This window comes from Mesoplodon bidens (assembly GCF_964165515.1).
Source record: "Mesoplodon bidens genome assembly, chromosome: 4".
In the NCBI taxonomy this organism is placed as follows: Eukaryota; Metazoa; Chordata; class Mammalia; order Artiodactyla; family Ziphiidae; genus Mesoplodon; species Mesoplodon bidens.
Window position 1 is genome coordinate 146,120,098 of NC_138160.1, and position 20,854 is coordinate 146,140,951.

A 20,854-nucleotide genomic window follows, 5' to 3' on the forward strand; every position below is an offset into this window, starting at 1 on the left:
TTCTACTGGCCAAGGTGCTCCTGTCCTCTTGCAGCTCCCGACCTCATGCCGAGCGGGTGTTGGGCCAGCCCTGCCCTCCTGCTCGTGCCCGGTCGTTGCTGTGGCGGCGGCGGCAGCAGCATCATCCCTCCCGCCTCCTGCCCAGGCTTCCATTCCTGCTCCGTCACTGGTATAGCCCTTCTCCCACCAGTTCATTCAGCATTCATTTGGCAAATGTTTATGAGTGCCTACTATGTGCTATGCGGTGAACAAAACAAATTCCATGCCCTTGTGGGGCTGGGCCTGTGTGTGTGCGCACGTGTGTGTGCACAAACGATAAACAAAACAGTGAAAGCCAGGTGTGGCAGAGGTAGGCGTCCCAGGGGCGCCGTGTCCTGGGGGGGTGGTTCATGATGACTTGAGGTGACTTGAGGGGAGTGAGGGAGCCATGCAGCACCAGCTGGGAGGGCCTTGGGCAAACCGTCATCAGCGTCATTCCCAGTTCAAGGGCTGTGGCGGCTTCCTGGGACAAGTCGGCGAGTCCTCCAGGCCTCAGGGTGGCTTCCCCAACCTTCACGCTCCTCTCAACCTGCCACTGCTAACCATGCCCTCCTTCTCTCAGCCCGGAGCCCCACCTCCTCCCCACCCCAAGTGTCTGTCTTCAGGCTCTGCCTACCCCTGGACCAACCTTGGGTTTTCCCGACCATCAGTCCCTGCCAAGCCCTCCTGTAGAATATGCCTCGTACCCCTGCCCCACGCAGGACCCTGACCTGGCTTCCTGCAGCAGCCTCTCAGCACTGTGCCCACTGCCCCTCACCTGCAGACTGGTGAGTCAGCCCTCGTTCCTGAGACACACGCCTGCCAGAGTCACCAGAGTTGTCTCCCTCGACCCGAAGCCACTGGAATGAGATCATCCTGTTGAGCCTTTGCATCTTCCAGTTCCTCACACCTAGTTCTGAGGGCCGGAAGTCCAAGATCCAGGTGTCGGCAGGTTGCATGCCTTCGGAGGGCTGTGGGCTGTGAAGGAGGATCTGTTCCATGCCCCTCTTCTGGTGCCTGGTGGTCACTGAATCTTGGGCAATCCTCGGCTAATAGAAGCATCACCCCAGTCTCTGCCTTCATCTTCACACGGGGTTCTCCCTGAGTGCATGTCTGTGTCCAAATTTCCCCTTTTTATAAGGACCTCAGTCATTGATTTGGGGCCATCTTATTCCGCTTTGGCCTCATCTTCACTAATCGCATCTATAATGATCCTGTTTCAAATGAGGTCACATTTTGAGGTACTGAGGGTTAGGACTACAACATGTGAATTTGTGGGGGAACGTAATTCAAAAATTCCTTGTTCTTCAAAAACCTCTCACAGGAATGTTTCCTAAGAATAGGACAGTAGGGCTTCCCTGGTGGCGCAGTGGTTGAGAGTCCGCCTGCCGATGCAGGGGACACAGGTTCATGCCCTGGTCCGGGAAGATCCCACATGCCACGGAGCGGCTGGGCCCGTGAGCCATGGCCACTGGGCCTGCGCGTCCGGAGCCTGTGCTCCGCAACGGGAGAGGCCACAACAGTGAGAGGCCCGCGTACCGCAAAAAAAAAAGAATAGGACAGTAGACCTGATTGAGGCAAAGGAGCAGGTGGTGCCGGGAGCTTAGAAAAGAGGGTTCTGGGCCTAGTGTCTCAGAGTGGGGCCAGGGGCACCTGCTGCGTCATCACACACCTGCCGCGAGAGGGTTCTCTAGTGCAGTCTTCTTGGATTCTGATTCGACTCTGAGCTTGACAGTGGCTGAAGAGAAAAGGAAAGCTGCAGTGGCCATCAAGGTCCTTGCAGACACCTGTGCTGAAACGAGCTGAAGCTCACTTGGCTTTGAAAGCATTGCCTCTCTGGGGCTTTATCAGGGGACAATTATAACTACAGTCAGTGCCAGCCTCCACACCACTCCCACGGTGCTAATTTGAGAATGTTCTTTCTCACAGTGACCTTGACCAAAAGCCAAGGGCAGACCCCAATGCAACCTGTTCTGGACAGATCTACAAGGGACCAGACAGGATGGTCCTGGGAGGCAGCTCCCTACTGGCCCAGCCTGATCCTGGGAAAGCACAGACTAGCCTGAGTCCCAGCAGGCCTGCCTCCTTCCTTCAGCTGTCCTGCCTGAAATCGGACGCCCCTCATTGGGACATTTGATAAAATTGGACAGCAGACGGTTGGAGTGACCCCCTCTGGCAGGAGTCTGAGTGGGGTGTTCTGTGGGGCTGGTTGACGTAGATCCGGAAAGTGGAGGCCCAGAAGTGGGGCCAACATCCTTCCTGGTAGTCAAGGAGCATGACCACGCCCACCTGGGAGGCCCTGGGGAGGCCCCAGGGGCCAAGGTGGCCTCTTGGGGACAGTGCTGCCTCTGCCCCAGGTCGTGAACAAACCATTGGGTGGCCCCAAAGTGTCCCCAGAGTGCCTTAGGCCTGGCTGCAGTGCAGGGAAGCTTCCAGGGTACGTCAGCTTGTATAGTACTGCTCTGTGGAGGCCACCAGCCCCTGACGGGACCCGGTGCCCTGGGGCACCCTTCTGATCAGCATCACTTCTATTCCACTCTCCTCTGACACTCACTTCCATGAGCCCGGCTCCTTTTTGGGTGGAGTTGGACTCTGACCACGCCACACGGTTTCTCCTTCCATCTGCCGTCTCTCCCGCTAGACTGCATTCTGCTTTGCAGGCAAAGGTAGTGTCTGTCTTCTCCTTTTCTGGAATGTCCCAGGTGCACCTTGAATGTTTGAGAGTCAACGAGCACATGAATGAAGGGGTGTGTGTGTGTGTGTGTGTGTGGTCTTAGCATGTAGAATTACACCCCTGCCCTTCCTGGCAGGCCTGAGTGTTGTGGCGAGAACACAGCTGTCGTCTTGCCCTTGTGCTGCCCCCTTGGCCTGCAGGGTCCACCCAGCTGTCGCCCCAACCTGGGAGAGCGCCAGAGACCCTTTCCTTGCTACCAGCCCCACACACATGCACCCTCTTATCTAAACCACTGCACAAGCTCCTTTTAGCCTTTCTTCAGCTTTGCAGAACATAAGCCTAAAAAGCATGGGGTCATTTAATATGTGTGTACCCCCAGCACTCGGGCCCCATCTGGGCTCCCATGGCGAGCTTGCCTGTTGTCAGGTGGGTGTCACGGTCCCAGAGCACCCAGCCCGCTGTCCCCTCGGCTCCTCACAGGCAGGACCAGGTCCCCTTCCCAGCCCTGCTCATTGTCCAGAGAGGCCTGAGGCCATGGTTGGAGCACAGGCAGCTGGGGTTGGCTCCCTGCCCTGCCCCTGATCAGCCATGGACCCTCAGACTCTCGACTGTGAAACAAGAATAATGTCTTGTCATCAGGGTGTGTGAGGGTCCTTGCCTGGCCCATGGGGAGTTGCCAGCACGGGCTGCTCCAGGTGACCTCCTTCCATAGGGTTGGCTTTTTCTCACCCGAAAATTTAACACCCTCCCTCGATGCTTTGGCCACACACCTGCCCTAACGCCAGTGAGCGGTTTTGTTTTCAAGGTGTCATACGCTCGCCCGAGCTCAGAGGTCATCAAAGATGCCAACTTGTACATCAGCGGACTTCCGAGGAACATGACCCAGAAGGATGTGGAGGACATGTTCTCTCGGTTCGGGCGGATCATCAACTCCCGGGTCCTCGTGGATCAGACCACAGGTACGGCGGGTGGCCCGGGATACGGCGAGGTTTTCCTCCAGGCAGGGGCTGGGTCTCCTAGGGAAGACAGATCGCTGTCATTAGTTATTCCACCAATGAGGACAGAATCAAAATGAGAAGACGTTGGTTTTTGTTTAATGAGGCTGGGGAGGTTAAGTGGCATAAAAGCAGCCCTGACATAAAAGCTTAGGCCTCTTATGGTGAAAACACCAAGAGATTCTGGCACTTTCTGCAGACACCCACACGTCCTAGCCTGGACTACGAATGTTGCCATTCTTACTGCAGGCAGTGGTGTGCTGCGTGAGACAGTCTTTAGCTGAGGTCCAGAGTCCCCACCTTTCATTACCCCAGAGCTCCAAGGGTGACTGTTTCTGAGGAGCTGTTCTTCAGTCTTCATGACTTGGGTACCCCGCCCGCCTCAGGTCGCACATTCAAAGCTCAGAGCTCGAAAGCAGTGACTTCCTCTCTCAGGCAATCCTGGCCACTTTGCCAGCCCCTCTCAGGTCGTCTCAGTTCAGGACACGAGCAGCTTGGGCGATGGGCTTTGCATAAAGCAGTAAGGCACTGCCAAGCTGAGCCCTGCGTGCCCCGGAAGCAGCCCCTCACTGTGGCCACCGGCCCCACTGGCCTCACACCTGGGGTCGGGCCGGCCCCGCCCAGCCCTGTGCGTGGCTCCGTCTGGGGAGCAGCGAGCTCAGGCCACCCTGCTTTAGGGCCCTTCATCTCTGTTCTCAGCAGGAGTGGGAATTTACTGACCAACTAGCAAAAAAGATCACTGCTCAGGGAGCTCAGCGAAGCCAGTGGAATTGACTGCGGTTGGTTTTTATGTTCTTCCAGCACAGAGCGTGTTCACCACCCCCTTGGCTGAGGTAGTCAGACACACACTGGGTGGTCGGGCCAGAGCAGTCGTGGCTCCGAGGTGACCTCCCCTGGGAGGCTGCAGAGCCACACAGAGAGCAGGTGGGCAGGGTATCCTGGCCCATGACAGATGGGGGTGGAGGTGCATGCCTGTTTTCCCACATCCCCCCTAAGCTGTGTGCTCTGGGGCCCACAGTCTTGTCACCTGCACTCCCTTGTCCTGTCCCAGCTGTGGAAGCTCATTTTGGCATGGGCTGGCCCTACCTGCTGCCCAGGCTGCAGTCCTGGGCTGGGGCCCGGCCTGGAGACGAGTGGACAGCTCGAGTCTCCCAGGGGCCTGAGGAGGAGAAGGGGCTTCTGGACCCCAGGCTCTGCTGGAGGGACATAGACTCCACCCACCCGGCCTCCTCCTTTCTGCCCCTCGGCTCTGGGCGGGGGGATGGGCATGAGGTAAAGATGCCGTGTACTTGGTGTAAACCCCTGTTCTGTGCCAGAAGAGCTTCCTGTGGTCCCTAAAGTTCCCCTTACTTATCTTCAAGTGCCAGTTGAGAGAGTGATCCCGTCGGCTGGTCAGCACATGTATTTATCCCCAGCCCCACCTGCACAGAAGCGCCTGAGTGGGCCACCTGGAGACCTGGCGGGGGTGACGGTGCTGGCCCGTATTCTGCCTCCATGGCCCTGCTTTTCCTGATCCTGTACGGACTGCTGTGCCTCTGCTCGTCTCTGTCCAGCCCAGCACCGCTGAGCAGGGCCCAGCTCTCAAGTTGGAGTCCACCCACCTTGAGAACGCACCCCCTGCCACGTAGCTTTTGTCTGCATCATCCTGAGGGAGGTCTCTCCTGCAGACAGTTCCCTCACCCCTTTGCTGGGACTTTGCCTCCTTTCTCTCTGCAAGGCTGGTGTGTCCTAGAGTTTGGGGGCACCTCAGGGTTGTGCCCTCAGGCCTCCCCGCCAGCTTCTGCCACTTAGGCGAGGGCACAGGGTCCCTACCCCACACCTGTGTCTGTGCTCAGGAGCTTTGCGAGAGGGTGGGGGACGGAAGCCGTGAGGGAGCCCCTGGGGCTCCTCCCTCTCCACAGCCCTCCCCTAGGCCGTGTGTCGAATTGGAGAGTAGAAAGGTGAGCCCCCGGGACTGTGGGCTCCCCTTCCTTCCCTCTGCTCCGGAGGAGGCCACCATGCAGGGCTCCTCTGCTGGGACCCCATGGAGCCCCGGTGGCTGTGGCAGAGAATAGCGGGGCAAGCAAGTTTGTGTGTCAAGTTTGCCTTCATATGACGTGCTTTTTGAAGAAACAGAGAAGCTCTCTTAAAAAACCTTTATCTCCTGAGCTGACAGAACTTTTTCAAAGAATGTCTTTGCTTCTTTATACATTTTAATTGTGAACTTCGTAGTTGACTCATCTGGAGATCGTGCCACTTATTGGCCTCTGCTCTTAATCCTAAAAACGCTAAAGGAAAAAAAAATCCACAGAGTCATCTTCAAAAAGTATACATTCATCCAATCATTGAGTGAGTTTATATTCCCTCACCGTAAGTAACATTCTCTCTTACTCGGGTTTTCTTCATTTCACTCGGGCAGTTTTCATTTGATAGTCATTTTGCAAAACCAAACAGGGAAACCACACTTGCGCGCACACACTCTGTCTGCTTGATTGCAAGGTCTTTATAAATAGAGTGGAACCGTATCCTGCAGGCAGCTTTCTGTAGCAGCCAGCCAACCACAGCTTCCAGTGGGATTTGCCTGCAGTTAGATCTTGTTCGGGTTCCCATCTGTCTAAGCTGTCGTTCGTGCCGTTTAAGAGTAAATAAAAACAGTGTATGCCAAGTATGTTTTCAGGTGTTCCTTCTGAACCGAAACTTTAAAATGGGCTCAGGCTCTAGAATTTTCCTGGCACACGTGTGAATTGCTGGGTCTGATCTCACTAATTCAGTGAGCATCTCTGGCTGTGTCAGTTTTAAATTTATACTTAAATAGTGATGGAACCAATGCGGGGGCAGCCCTGAGACTCTGAGGAGCCGCTGTGCTGGGGGCGCCCAAGAAGGGAGAATTTCCCAGTTGGAGAATTGGGGTGTGTGCTTTAGGGCTTGGCGGAGGGCATCCACAGGATGCTCCTGTTGTAAAGAAAGAGCCCCTACCTGAGGGCCCCTGACTACTGTCTGCTTGTTCACAGGGGGCCCACGGTGTTGCATCCAAGTCAGGACAGAGCTTGGGATTCTAGGCCCCGAGGGGACGACCGCGCCTTGCAGTGACACTTGTCATCTCCGCACCAGCCTGATGTGCCCGAGTCTCCCAGGCCCCTCCAAGGCCTTGGGGCCAGCTGGGGATACCCACGCCTTGTTGCCCATCATGGGGACGATGGGTGGGACCCTGCGGGAAATGGCGAGGAAAGGTGCCAGGGTGTGGGAGCTGACTGGGGGACGTTCCTCACGCTCACTTAGCCGGTGGCCCGAGGCCCTGGGCTCTTCTGCTCTGATGGTCGTCACTCACCACATGCTAAAGGCCTTTGTCTAGAGAAGAAATTGTGTCTTACGGCTGTCTGCCTCAGCCTCCCCTACCAGGACACACTGTGCCTCCAGCCCAGGCCTGTCACCCCCAGGCTGGCCCTCGGCCGTCACCAGTACACTTCGACCTTCACACTTGACCTCTGTTTCTTCTCCCCAGGAGAAGGAGCCAGTTCTCTTCCGCAGCTCCACATTCCCTCACCTCAATCCCACCCCATTCCTCGAGTTCTTCAAGGGACGAGGGCCCCCATCATTCCCCCCAGACCCAGAACGAGACGGCATATGGGGCTAGAGGGTGACTGAGCCCCCTACCATCTGGTTTGTTCAGGTCTCACACTTGTGCCAGACTAAGCTGACCCTGCCTTCAGCAGTTGGGCCTGGGACTTAGGTAGCCTGGTCCTGGGCCATGTCCTTGCTCTGTTGAGGGATGGGGTTACAGCAGGCCCAGGACTTGCCTTTGGTGGCTCAGTCCACGTGGCAAGAGAAGGTGTTCTCCCAAGGCAGCTTGAGGCGGCGATGAACGGGTGCAAGACAGGGACTCTTCAGCTGCCGGGGAGTCTGTGGGTGGGTGTGTCAGCACCATTGTCGGCAGTTTTCTGGGGAAAGAATGCGTGGCCTCACTTGATTCTGAGGGCAACTTGGGGCCCACAGGAGGTCCCAGGACCTTACAGTGGAAATATCCAAGAGGTGAGTGAGGTGTTGGTGGCAGGAAAGAGTCATCAGGGTTCAGCTTGGTTACTAGGATTCCACGCCCTTGAGGGATGCAGGAGGCTGAGCCAGGCACCGAGCAAACAGGGATTTGGTCAGGCCAGCCCAGGAGGCGACATACTGCAAAGGCTCAGCTGGGGTATGTGGCCAGATGGCCGGGAAGGCCATGGGAGGGAGCTCCCGGAGCCCAGGGACAATTCCTTATCACCCACCTACCCCTCAGCACGCCGTGCACCCACACTGCGGTGGGCACCTGGCATCAAAATGGTGATGGAGGACATAATCTCTTCTAATGTGGCTTCTTTTAAGAAAGAGGTCTGGGGTGTCTTATTTGAGACTCCTGTCACCAAAGTATCTTTTGGCACTGAGGCTGTGGAGTCATTGCTTCAACTCAGAAGAAAGTCTGAAACCTTAATCTTTTATTAGTCATTGTTTGTTTTTTTTAATTTGTTCATGTTTCCATATTTAGGTTTAATTTTTGTTTACCTCATTAACCAAGCATCCAGTTTGAACCACAGTAGCCTGACTGACTTGACTTTTGCTTTTCAGTTTTAAAAATCCTTGCAGTTTTCCCCCTAACTCCATTTTTGTTGGTTTGTTAAAAAGGTTTGTCCAGAGGGGTTGCGTTTATCCGGTTTGACAAACGGTCGGAAGCAGAAGAGGCAATTACCAGTTTCAATGGTCATAAACCCCCAGGTTCCTCCGAGCCCATTACAGTGAAGTTTGCAGCCAATCCCAACCAGAACAAAAACGTGGCGCTGCTCTCCCAGCTGTACCACTCGCCAGCTAGGCGGTTCGGAGGCCCCGTTCATCACCAGGCGCAGAGATTCAGGTGGGTCAGGAGGACGCGCTCTTCCCACCACGGCCACTTGGGCCCCTTCTGGCCGCGCGGAGCCCTGCTGGTTGGTGACTGTGCAGTGGAAGCCTCTGGGCTGATCACATCAGAAAGTCGCGCTCACAGCCATTTCATGTCCCCATGTCCCCCACCTCCATCAGAAAGGTATCTGTATGGAAGCTGTTTATTTCCATCCAAGTGTTGTCTTTAACTAGAATGAAAAAGGTAGTGCAGCTCCAACCAGCTCCCAGGAGAGTGAGTGCATAGCGCTGCAGCCTGCAGTTTCTAGTGATATGCGAGTAGACCCACGAGTTTAAAAGATCATCCCGTACCTGGGAGAGAAAAGATACAGCTTTAGGGGTGCTTATGCAAGAGCCGTTCTTCCAGAGTTTTAAACAGGTTTTAGACATTTGATCAGCGGCCCTAAGGCAAACCTTTCTCATACACCTACCTTGTGGAGTCATTTGGTGTCTAAATATTATTATATGCCTTCTGTTTAAAAGCCGCATCCTAGAGGTGAACTGTTTTCCCACCTTCCTCAGTCTTTCCATATAAAATGATTCTAGTCGCCAGGATCTAGCAGAACAGAGACAAGTAGAACCAGTAACTTGGACTCTGAAATCACGCGTGTTACTGCCTCACGAACAGCTGAGATCCCACTTCTCCCAGTGTTGAGAAGTGGCATGAGGGCTAATCTCAGGTATGTTATGGATTTCTCTCTGCAACTTTTCAGGGTTCCCGTCTTTGTTTTAAGCGGTGAGGTTGGGTAACACCCTGCTCATTTCCACAGATGCTGTTTTTCAAGGTCTTATTTTCACAGTACAATAATCCAGGGTTCTCAACTCAGGTTCCAAAGCTGGCCTTCCTTCATTGGCTTTTCTGGTTTAAAGGCAAAGCAGGGGAAGCGTCTTTGGACAGAAGTGAGCTAAATCCAGTTTTGAAAGTCAGCACGGTCGGCCTCACTGGTGACCTGGTGGGATGTGTAGATAGCCAAGTTCAGTGAGTTACCCAGGAACTCTGGAAAACCAGGAAGCTTGGAGGAGAAGAGAAAGGAGAGATGGGAGGTGCAGAAGGGGCCAGGCAGGAGAGGGACCGTGACCTCCAGAGATGGACAGAAGGAAGGGGCGGGCGGGAAGTTTTGCCACCAGAAGGCAGACTAAGATAAGAATAAGAAGAAAGAAAACCCAGAAGAGGAGAGGGTTTGCAGTCAGTTCTTATCATGTTGGGAAAAGTCCCCAAATCAAGGAAGAGTCAGTTCTCCTCTTGCACCATCAGAGGAAAGAATGGGGGTGGGTTTCATGACAGTTGAGATGAAACAGATCAGCTCCAACTAGCAGGAGAAAACTCACAAGAATGTATAAGAATGAGAATCATGTCAATAAAAGACAGTAAAATATTACCTCAGATTATTTTCAGTATAATATCTATGTCAAGATTTAGTTAACTATGGTAACTTGGGTCCGTGTCCTACAAAACTTGGAGAAAAGGAGGTCCTTTTAAAAGTCAGAATGTCTTTCCATTTCTCACTGAAAAGCAGCTCATACAGATACTTGGGTGCCTTTTCCCACCCCCATTTCAATGATACTGTGGTCTCACCACTAACAAGCCTCCTGAGTCATCTAACCAATTCAGACATTTGGTACGGGCTGTTTAAAATTATTCTCACAAATTCAAAACCATGGCCCACAGTGTGCCTTGATTCTTCTGTACCTGCATCAGCGATCACCGTTGTGTCAGTGGTCTGCACCTCGGGGGCTGGCCACTCTTCTCCCGTGTCTGCTGAGGGTGTGAATCTGTTTAGTGACACTTGAAGGCACCCCCCACTCACCCCTGGATCAGACCCACAACTCGAACCTGATTTTATTTTGGAGCAGGTAATACTTCTCCACTTGCATTGTGTGGCTTCAGAGATGCTGTATCGTGCTCAAATATTCTTAAATTGATCCTCCAACAGTTACTTTTGAGCTTGTGAAACATCTTAAGGGCCACGTGGCTTCAGTAACAATCTTGTCACCTCCCTTAATCCTTATTGCCCACGACTTGTAGAAGGCTTATTTTTGATGTGACTAATAAGTGGCGCTTTAGAAAGGGGCTCCACATTTTTGGTAAAGCTTGGTGGACTTAGAGTTCATAGCCCTGGCCCTTCTGGGCTGTTAAGAGCCAGCAGCGGAAGGGTGTCTGGAGCTGTGCCCTGCCGGCAGTGTCCCTTCGCGGGAGTGTGCTATATGCAGGCACCGCTCGGACGTGAACCCTCGGAGAGGGAGGGTGCCGATGGGGGTGGGGATGGGGTATAAAATTCAGAGAAAGAAAAAAAAATTCAGCCCTCTCCCCACCCCCACCATACCCCCGCAAACACACATACAGATACACAGGATGAGGAACGGTTTCCTCCAGGGAGAGCTGGGGGTGTAACGGCACCTCGGAGGATGTGGAGAAGCTTCCATCACTTAAAATGTGGGAAGTACGGGTGTGACTAAACAGGACCACCCCACGAAGGTGGGAGGGGTGGAGGGAGCGGCTGGTCAGAGGCCACTAGAGGCCATCGCTCTGAGGCCTGACCCCCTGCAGGCAGCAAGCGTCTCTCCTCGGAGTCGACTCCCTACAGAGCAGGGAGCCCATGCCCTCCCTCCGCCCCCATATTGAGTTCCTCTCAGTTGAAAAGTCCTGATTTTGACTGAGTGGGGTGTGTCAGCCCGAGCGCCTCACATGGGCTGCGTGCAGCTCGCTGGCCCGCACTGACCTTGACCTTGCTCTCTGTTTGCTAGGTTCTCCCCTATGGGTGTAGATCACATGAGTGGGCTTTCTGGTGTCAATGTCCCAGGCAACGCTTCTTCGGGCTGGTGCATCTTCATCTACAACCTTGGTCAAGATGCCGATGAGGGAATCCTCTGGCAGATGTTTGGCCCCTTTGGTGCAGTTACCAATGTGAAAGTGATTCGCGACTTCAACACCAACAAGTGCAAAGGCTTTGGTTTTGTGACCATGACAAACTATGAAGAAGCCGCGATGGCCATAGCAAGTCTGAACGGCTACCGCCTGGGGGACAAAATCTTACAGGTTTCCTTCAAAACCAACAAGTCCCACAAATAACTCGCTCATGCTTTTTTTTGTACGGAATAGATAATTAAGAGTGAAGAAGTTGAAACTTTTTTGTTAGTGTACAACTCATTTTGCGCCAATTTTCACAAGTGTTTGTCTTAGTCTAAATGAGAAGTGAAAAGGTTTTTATACTCTGGGATGCAACCGACATGTTCAAATGTTTGAAATCCCACAATGTTAGATCAATTTTAAGTTTCTTAAGTTATTTCCTTTAAAATATATATTAAACAGAAATCTAAGTAGACTGCATTGACTAACCAGTCCTTCGGGATGGTGGTGAAACTGAAGCATGCTTTAACTTCTGAGACTGTCTAACACGCGTTTCATTCGATGTCTCCACAAACTGGATAGAAACAAACAAAAAGAAATGACCTTTTAGTTTTAGTTTTTAAACTAAAGATGTTAGACAGATGCCTTGTGTGCGTTTTCTCAACCGCTTCAACATTTTAAGCGATTTCTGCTTTGGTTGACAGGAAATTGCTTTCCCAAGCAGGTCCCATTGCCACCTCCTGCTCACTCAGCCGATTGGCCCCGGCAGTGGCAGCGGACCCGTCTGCCGTGGGCCACAAGCGGGGAGGGGGGCCACACCAGGCCGGGCCAGGCTCTGCCGAGGACACAAGTGGGTTTCCTAAGCCCAGGCGCCAATGGGAACGGACCAAAGAGTTTCAGGGAAACTCCAGTATATTCCAGAGTCAGATCTCAGCTCCAGGCACACCTGAAGACGTGTCGCTCCTCTGACATCCCGATTCCTGTCCACACATTGCATGCATGGTGCCTCCACACATCAGATACTGTTGTTCACAATCATCTCTCCAGTTTCCAAGAGCATTGAACATGGCCCCAGTGCGTAAAATAGCTCTATTTTTTAATGACACAGAAACATTTGAGCATTGTATTTCTCGCATCCCTTCTCGTGAGCGCTAGGCTTTTTTCTATTTTAGTCGGATTTTGTTTTGAAACTTTGCTTTCCTATGAACACTCAGCAGAAAAGTACTTACTTCCTGCCAGTTACCTATTAACAAAAAAAAAAAAAAAAGAAAAAAGAAAAAAAAAGAAAAAAAATCCTTTGATTTGTAGTTTTAAAGATTAACCTTCAAAGTTCTCTTCATAACTGCCTTGACATTTTGGGTTGTTCTGTTCTGTTAATTTTCTTTTGCTTTTTTGTGTTTTTCGTTTGTTTTTACTTTTGCATTTAAGACCATTAAATTTGATTTTGTTTTGCTCGAATTTTGTTTTGTTTTTTATTTTACCTTTTCTTTCTTTTTGGCTAGGTAAGGTACAGACAGCCCAGCATTCAGGGAGGATTTATAAGATCTTAAGAAACAAACATATTTGCCTCAAGACAAAGCATTTACAAATCTGTGACGTTAGGATTGTGCCATCACAGATGGTGTTTTTTTAAAATGGGGAGCCGGCAGGGGGAGAGTGTAAGAGAGGGCCAGAGAAGTAAATAGGCAGGGCCCGATCTCTGGGCAACTCCTCAGGAGCGTGATCTGATTTTTATAAATAACCAGTGTGCAAGAGAATCAAAAACACAATAACTTAGTACCAGCAGTTTTTAGCCTTGACACGAGACTGAAACATGTAACAGTAAGCTGCTTTTTAGTTATTGATGTCATGGAATTGCGGCATTATTTATCTACCTGTTTATTTAAGTGGAAGACATTGGGCAGTAGGCACAGCGTTCTCCAGAGCGGGTCTGTGTTCTGAGCAACCCCTGGACCATTTGAGGCTGCCCGTCTCCCCCCACTGCTTCCCTCATACTTCACTGAGGGGCTGCCAGCTGCTTGCGTGGTCCTCCTGAATTTCCCATGTTGCCCTCTTCTTCTCCCACAAAGGGCCAAGCTCATACCTTGAAGCCTTGTCTCATAAGTTGGCCAAGTGCCATGGAGGACCTCCTGTCTGCAGCAGAATTTTCCAGATGCTATGTCAAAGCTAGCTTGCGTGCCTCTTCCTGGAACCAAGGCCCGTTTGCCCAGATTTGATGCAAAGAGGGTCCCCACTGCATGTGCCCCGGAGTGGTCTGCACCCCGGGGCTGGGATGTTTTCCTGGAAAAATACGCCGTGTAGGTTGTGCTAGCTTCAGGCCAACATTTCAGTGAAGATGAGGTGCCCAGTCCTGAGAGTGATCCTTGAGTCTCCTCGCTGACACACCATCCTGCCAGCCTGCACTGGTGTTCCATTTCCTACGAGAATTCTGTCAGAGGCCTAAACTGCGAAGTGATGGGCTCACAGCCAGCACCGCAGCTGATTTCCTCCCCTCTGTTTTATTGGAACCACACTGATTATCCTGGTGCTGGCACAGATGAACAGGAAACGTGAAGCGCATACGGACCTTTGAGAGTTGCCTGAAGTTTCTCAGTAAAATTCTCGTTTTACATGGTCCCCACTCCTTGAACATCCTTCTGGCTGAAAACCCCAATGTGCTTCTTTGGGAGTTTTAATTTGTGAGCGTGCGGGAGGATTTGGCCTTTGACGTGTTTTACTCCTGAGAAGTAATTGTCACTCCCATGGAAGTGCCAGATGCTGGCCCTGTGTCCAAAAAGTTCATTACATCTTCTCTCTAGGCCTGTTTGCAAAAGGAAGATCCCATTTTTTAAAAAGTTTTAAATCCAAAAGAAACCGTGTTAAAAAAAAGTTGTGGGTTTTTTTTTTTTTTACATCAATCTTATTTGTATTTCGTAAAATGATCTCCTTTTATTTGGGAATTTTGATGAAAAAGTTAAGAGTAGATGATGTTAATTTATTGAAACTTTGGTTTGGTACATAAATACCAAAGAATTCTCTTTTGATTGAATTGAATTCTCTTTTGGCCTATGTAACTTCTCCTCATAGTTGTTCACTAAGCAGCTCCAGATTTGTGAACCTGGTTCCAGTTGAGTTATCCATTGTTTATGACCCCGTGGCTCTGCCTTTCTTTAGCTTTTCGATGTGATATGGCAAGCTGTGGTTTTCTGCACTGGCTGTGCCTCTGGTCACACGTCCTGTGACTGTGATCCCCCGGCCACCACGGCCACCCTCTTGCCAGAATAACGGAGGAGCTGGGCTTTCTCAGCCCGTGAGCACGTGGCACCGGGTAGGTTTCACCTTTGTCCCCCAAAAGGTGAGTCTTTCCCTTGCCAAGGGCAGCTGCCTTAACCTCCGAGAGTCTGCACTTGGTGTTAGTGCTGGAAACCCAGGGTCTGAACCGTGCTGCTTAGGGAGCCGGCCCCTTGGCAGCTGGCAGCTTGGGGGGAGCCCTGCCGGGTCAGGCAGACAGATGAATCCCAAGACAGTTATTGGCAATAACTTATCGCTGGTTTGCCTCCAGACTAGGGCCATGGACTGACCCCAGTCGCTGTTGGCCTTGAAAATCAGAGTTCACGTCTCCCAGCTGCCCCATTTCCCATCCGATTCAGCCTGACCGGACTTCTCTGTGCTTTCTGCACCCATCCTGGGTTGGATCACAGAGAGTGAGAATAAGCTGCCGGGGGCCTCTCTTCCCCATAACCCCAACCCTCCACCTGAAATCCTTCCCGTCTTCCGAGGACCCGCGGTACCTCCTGGGCCCTGAGGCAGCTCCTCAGGAAAACACCTGCTGCTCGTCAGATTCCCAGGCCCGGCCCCCACCCGAAGCCCCACGTGCTTTCCGTCGAGGGGCATCAAGAATGGACAGTCCTACGGTAGCTAGCGGTAGGGCTCCCGGCAGGGTTCACATTTCCACACCTTTTGATTGGACTCTGACTTCTAATGATTGTATTTTTCCACAACCTTTTGGTGACAGAGTTCAGTTTTCCGCTTGGTCGTTAAAATAAATAAATAAATGACTCCTTGTAAGTCCCCATGAGGACCGAAGTTAGGCTGACCGGACTCGGGAGGACTGTTTCACTTCCACCAGGAGAGAAGGCTTGTCTGTTGGTTGGGGCCACCTCTTTATCATGTAATGTTCCGTTTACAGTGATTTGCTCTGGGGGGCACTTTCCCAGCTGCTTCCCATGTTGTACAGTAGATGGGTAGACCTTTTGTATATTAGTGTGTTTTAAGTTATTGATTTGTTTTATATAAAATAATTTATTTTTCAGGTACCATTTTTCATTTTAACTTTGTTTTTACATGGGTTTGTTTTCAATAAAGTATGACACTGCTGTCCAAAAGTCAACAATAAAATGAATCCCATTGTGTTCTTTGGAGGATGCTTATGTAACTAGCCTTTTTTTTTTTTTTTGCCTTTTTCTTTTTTTGCCTTTTTTTTTTTTGCTTTTCAGAAGAAAAAAAAAAGTCCTTCTCAGTTTTCCATCTCCCCAAGTTTGCCTTTTTATCCTTGTGAATAAATGTTCTTTAGTGTTTTAGGAGGAAAAAGCAAACCTAGATTTTGATAAACCAGAAGATTTCAGATTAATAAAGAAGCTTTGAAAGAAGACCATTTTTCAAAATTTTAGTGAAGTGTGAATATTTTTTGTCAATGGCTTTCTCAAAGAGAATGAAACTTTTGCACCATTTTCAGAGTTTTTATAGAGATGCCAAATTGATATATTTACATGTAATGGAAACATGAAAAAGTTTTATTAAACAATTGTTCATAGCTGTGTAGACATTTTAATTCAGTTTCCAAAGCTCTCAAAGTGTATTTTTGGAGTACGGAGTGATAACGGTTTGGGGCGTTACGGTTCCAAACGACTCGATTGTCCGAATACTTAGTTCTTTTCACAGATATTAGGTTTGTGTTAAACGCTGTATGTTAACTATGACTGGACCTCTGTGATATTTTGGTAATAAATGAAGTGGGATCGTTGAGACACGGTGGTGTAGGGGTGATGGTGTGTGACTTGTAAGCAGCCATCGCCGAGTGACGCGCCAGCCAGGGCCACAGGTGACTTGCTCCTTCCTAGGTGAGCGTGGGCTGCCCCTTGCCAGGCGCTGTGCCAGGCCGTGGCCTTGACCCATGTGGGGAAGGAGGGAGCCCTCAGACAGCCCAGCCTGGAGGACAGAGAGGAAGGCACCAGGACATGCCCTGTGACTGGCTCCCCCACCTCCCTCTGCCCCGCCCAGATGCTGGCCTCCCCCATGGACGCACTCACAAATCAGCCCCCTCCCCCTGGAGACCCAGGGACTCCTCTTCTCCAGCTTCAAAGGTTCCTGGGCCTCCTGTCTTGTCCCTGAGTGTTGCCTGTCTGTCTGCTCCCCACACCTGAGCCCCTGGCCATTCCAAATGTCTTCTGACACTTATCTCCTCAGGTGATGGAAGGTGAGTTCGAACTCACCCAGAGGCAGGGCGGAGCATAAGAGTCTTAGGGTCGGAGTTTTAGGTTCGAATCCTGACTCTGCTGCCTCCTTAGTGTGCACCGCAGGCAAGCCCCTGACTCTGAGCCTCAGTCTCCCCAGCTGTGAAATGGGGTCCATAACGCCCAGCCCATAGGATCCTTGTGGAAAGGAAAACAGATCAAGTAGGTACCACACCACAGCCACTCTGAATCCAAGACGCATCCAAGGAGAGAGGCTAGGGTTGGCAGAGAGAGCAGTAACCCCCCCGGCTCCCCCGCACCCAGTGGGCTCAGCTAAACCCGCGGACGTGCTTCCCCAGCGGCACTACAGGGCCTCTCCTGAAGTCACTGGATTTTCTTTCTTGTCTGTGTGTGTGTCTTGTGGTTCTGTGTTGAGCTCCCTCAGAAAACCCAGCCCGAGTCCCTGGCAGAGGGGCAGGCCGGCACCACGTGGGGAAGGCGGCTGGGCTCCAGCTGGAGGTGGCTCCAGGGGTGTCCTGGGACCTCCAGGCAGCTCCGCAGGTGCCGTCTACACCTACTGCACTGAGGAGAAGGGGTCTGGGCGTCAGCCCTTCCCTGCGCATCACAGACCAGAGTGTGCATCCCCCTCCCCCAGGGGCCTTGTTCAAAAGCAGATCCAGCTTCAGCAGTTCTGGGCTGAGCCCGAGACTCTGCATTTCTAACCTAACCAACTCCCAAGTGATGCCGATGCTCCAGGGACCCCCTCTAAGAAGCCAGTGGTGTAAGTGGGGGTGTGCTGTCACAAAGCCTTGCCGCCCCCAGCTCCACGTCTGGTGTGCAGGACAGCTTCCGATTCCCCCCACCCCAGGATTCAGAGCTGAGAGGCTGAGTCCACGTGCGAGGTGGGGGGCTCTTGCCGCGGGGCTCTTGCCGCCAGCCTGCCCGGGGTAGGGGGGTGCCGTCTTCACGGTTCCGTTCAAGGTTAAGACTCTGAGGGCTTAATGCCTGCATCCCTTTGCTTTGGGTCCTTTTTTTTTTAAAGATATATATTTTAAAATATTTATTTATTTATTTGGTTGTGTTGAGTCTTAGTTGCAGCACTCATGTAAGATCTAGTTCCCTGACCAGGGATCGAACCTGGGCCCCCTGCATTGGGAGCGTGGAGTCTTAGCCACTGGACCACCAGGGAAGTCCCTGTCTTTGGGTCTTTTTGTTTGTTCACCTCAGTACTTTCCTAGCACAATTGCAAAGGATTTCCTAAAGAGAAGGGAGAAAATCATAGACACTGGTGGTGTCCCTGAGAACCATGGTTTCTGTTTAGTGACAGGAAGGACCGTTCTGCTGTGAGAGTGTTTTTTACTGTGGAGTCGGGGGCGCTAGGGAGAGCACAGTGGGTCTTACCCTCTGCCCCTGGCCTGGAGCCCACTCAGAGCAGGACAGATGGTGGTGACGTGGGCCTGCAAGCCTGGACAAGTGGCAGCCCCGGGCTCTGGGAAGCCGCCCAGAAGTCCCGCAGCACAATTCAAGCTGGCCAGGGAGCATTTCTCCCCAGTTCAGAGCCTTGCTTTGCCCACCCAGAGGTCCAAAAGAACAGACCGAAGACCCCCATCCGACCTGTGGGTGTGCCGAGTGCCGGGGCATGTGAGGCCCTCCGGGGCGGGGCGTCCGAGCAGGAGCGAGTTCCGAGGAGCCAGGAGGTGGCGGTGAGAGGTGATCGCTATTAGCAACCAGCGTGCTGTGCACGTTACAGAGTACTTCACTGATCTGTGAGCGAGGTGTTAGTACTGCCCACGTACTCATTTAAAGGTGATGCCCTGAAGCTTAGCCAGTTGGAAAAACAGACACCGTTCGGTGCTGGCGATTTTTTTTTCCCCCCACTGGTTTGATACAGAGCATCCTGAGTTTGGACTGCCCCTTAGCTCTGTGCCTCTGAATGTGTCCATTTTGGGGTCCAGCCAGGGATGGGAAGTTGGTGTGTACGGGGCAGGACTCCTCCCACAGGTGGGACATTATGCCTGTGTAACTGCACAGGGGTGGGGAGGGGCTCAGGTGCCCGTGGGCACGTGCCAGGGGCCTGGACCCAGCCCCCAGCTCTCCCGGGGGTCTTTCGGTCACCCCAGAGCAAGTGAGGGAGGGAATTTCTCTTGAGCCCCTGCATCGTGAGCGCACAGCCAGCTCCCCCAACCTGGACCTCCAGGGACAGTGTCCTCTGAGAGCCCGAGGGCTTCTCCTAAACTCCACCAAACTGGGACAGAATTTGCAGGGGCCTCTGGTTCAGAAAGTACCAAGAATTTCAAGTCGGTGACCTCAGAGCGTTAAACCAAGCGTGGGGCGTGGGGCCCTCTGAGCTTGGGGTCTTGTGGAAGCATGGGTCCCACGGCCTGCCACCCTCTCTGTTCAGGAGTTTTCTGGTTTTCTTTGGGCTTCCTGGAGACTGTGGAGTCTCAAAATCCACCTTCCCGGGACTTCCCTGGTGGTCCAGTGGGTAAGACTCCGTGCTCCCAGTGCAGGGGGCCTGGGTTTGATCCCTGGTTGGGGAACTAGATCCCGCATGCATGCCTGCAACTAAGAGTCCGCATGCCGGGCTTCCCTGGTGGCACAGTGGTTAAGAATCTGCCTGCCAACGCAGGGGACCGGGTTTGAGCAACTAAGCCTGTGCGCCACAACTACTGAGCCTGTGCTCTAGAGCCCACGAGCCACAACTACTGAAGCCCACATGCCTAGAGCCCGCACTCTGCAACAAGAAAAGACACCGCAATGAGAAGCCCGCGCACCACAAGGAAGAGCAGCCCCCGCTCGCCACAACTAGAGGAAGCCCATGTGCAGCAACAAAGACCCAACGCAGCCAAAAATAAATAAATTAATTAAATAAATTTTAAACAAAAGAGTCCGTATGCCACAACTAAGACCCGGAGCAGCCAAAATAAGTAAATTAATTAAAAAGAAAAAAATCCACCTTCCCCTTCATTCCAAGGACCACCTTCCGTCTGACTGCTTTTCTTAGAGTTGAAGGATTTGGTGCAGGGCCTAAAGAGTCAGAGCACAGCGGCACCTGGGCCCTGCGGTGTGAGGGCCTGGGTCCCGGAAGAAACTGCAGCTCAGAGCCGCTGGGTGGGTGTCGGGGAGAGGGACCAGGGCTCGGGGCAGGCCCCGCTGAAGAGTCCTTTCCGGTTGGAGGAATCCCAGGACAAGAGGTGGGGCCGGGCAGGCACAGGCACGAATGCCCTCTTCTCTCTGTCAAGTGAAGCCTCCTGGAGAAGCTTGGTGGGTCAACTGTGTAAACCACCCACCCGCCCGACCCACACCACGCAGCCAGCCCCCGGGGCAGCACGGAGGAACGGGGCAGAGCGAGTCCTCAGACATCGTCTGTGCAGGGGCTGGAGCTCCGGGACCTCCAGGGCCCCGCGGGAGAGACTCTGGGATCCAGAGGCTCTGAAACTAAAGCCAGTTGTAACCGACAAATGCACATGAGCTTTCTCAGTCGTCCACATCAATAAAATTGCCGCATGCCTGGAAAACAGGGAGATAGCCTGATGGGGATGTCTCACCTGACATACAGGATGCACGGCAACCAAAAGATTCACACCAGGGCCCCTCAGAGAGCCATGCATGTGTGCTTGCACAGAAATCTCAAGGCAGACCCTGAAAGCCAGCGTAGATGTGCACGCAGGCCTTTCCCGGGGACGGGGCACTGGGTGTGTCTATCTCAAGGTTCACAAGTCAAGGTGGTGGGGGCCTCGAATCACACCAGCAGTGAAGGGGTCCGTGTTCCTTGGATGCCAGGCCTGGCCCTTGCTGTTCCCCTTGCTGGGAGTGGCCTTGCCCTTCTCGTGTCAGCTCTTCAACGTAAACTCCACCTCCTGGGCTGTGTGGACTGGGCCGGGGCACAAGGGGGCAACGCCACTAAAGAGTTTTCACGTGGCATCTGGCGGTGGTGCCTGTGGTCTGACCTAGGAGGCCTGCGGCTAAGGAACAAATGGACCACAGGGCAGCGTTTCAAGGT

The 20,854-nt window shown here is 52.5% G+C and overlaps 1 protein-coding gene across 1 annotated transcript in view; it reads left to right on the top strand.

Annotated features, from left to right (window-relative positions):
• Positions 1-16,423, top strand: part of ELAVL1 (ELAV like RNA binding protein 1) — a 40,870-nt gene extending 24,447 nt beyond the window's left edge. The window contains exons 4-6 of the mRNA XM_081231670.1: positions 3,498-3,651; positions 8,323-8,548; positions 11,317-16,423. Of these exons, the coding sequence (XP_081087796.1) occupies positions 3,498-3,651; positions 8,323-8,548; positions 11,317-11,641 (705 nt within the window). The 3' untranslated portion in view covers positions 11,642-16,423. The remainder of the gene's footprint in view (positions 1-3,497; positions 3,652-8,322; positions 8,549-11,316) is intronic.
• The last annotated feature ends 4,431 nt before the right edge of the window (positions 16,424-20,854 follow it).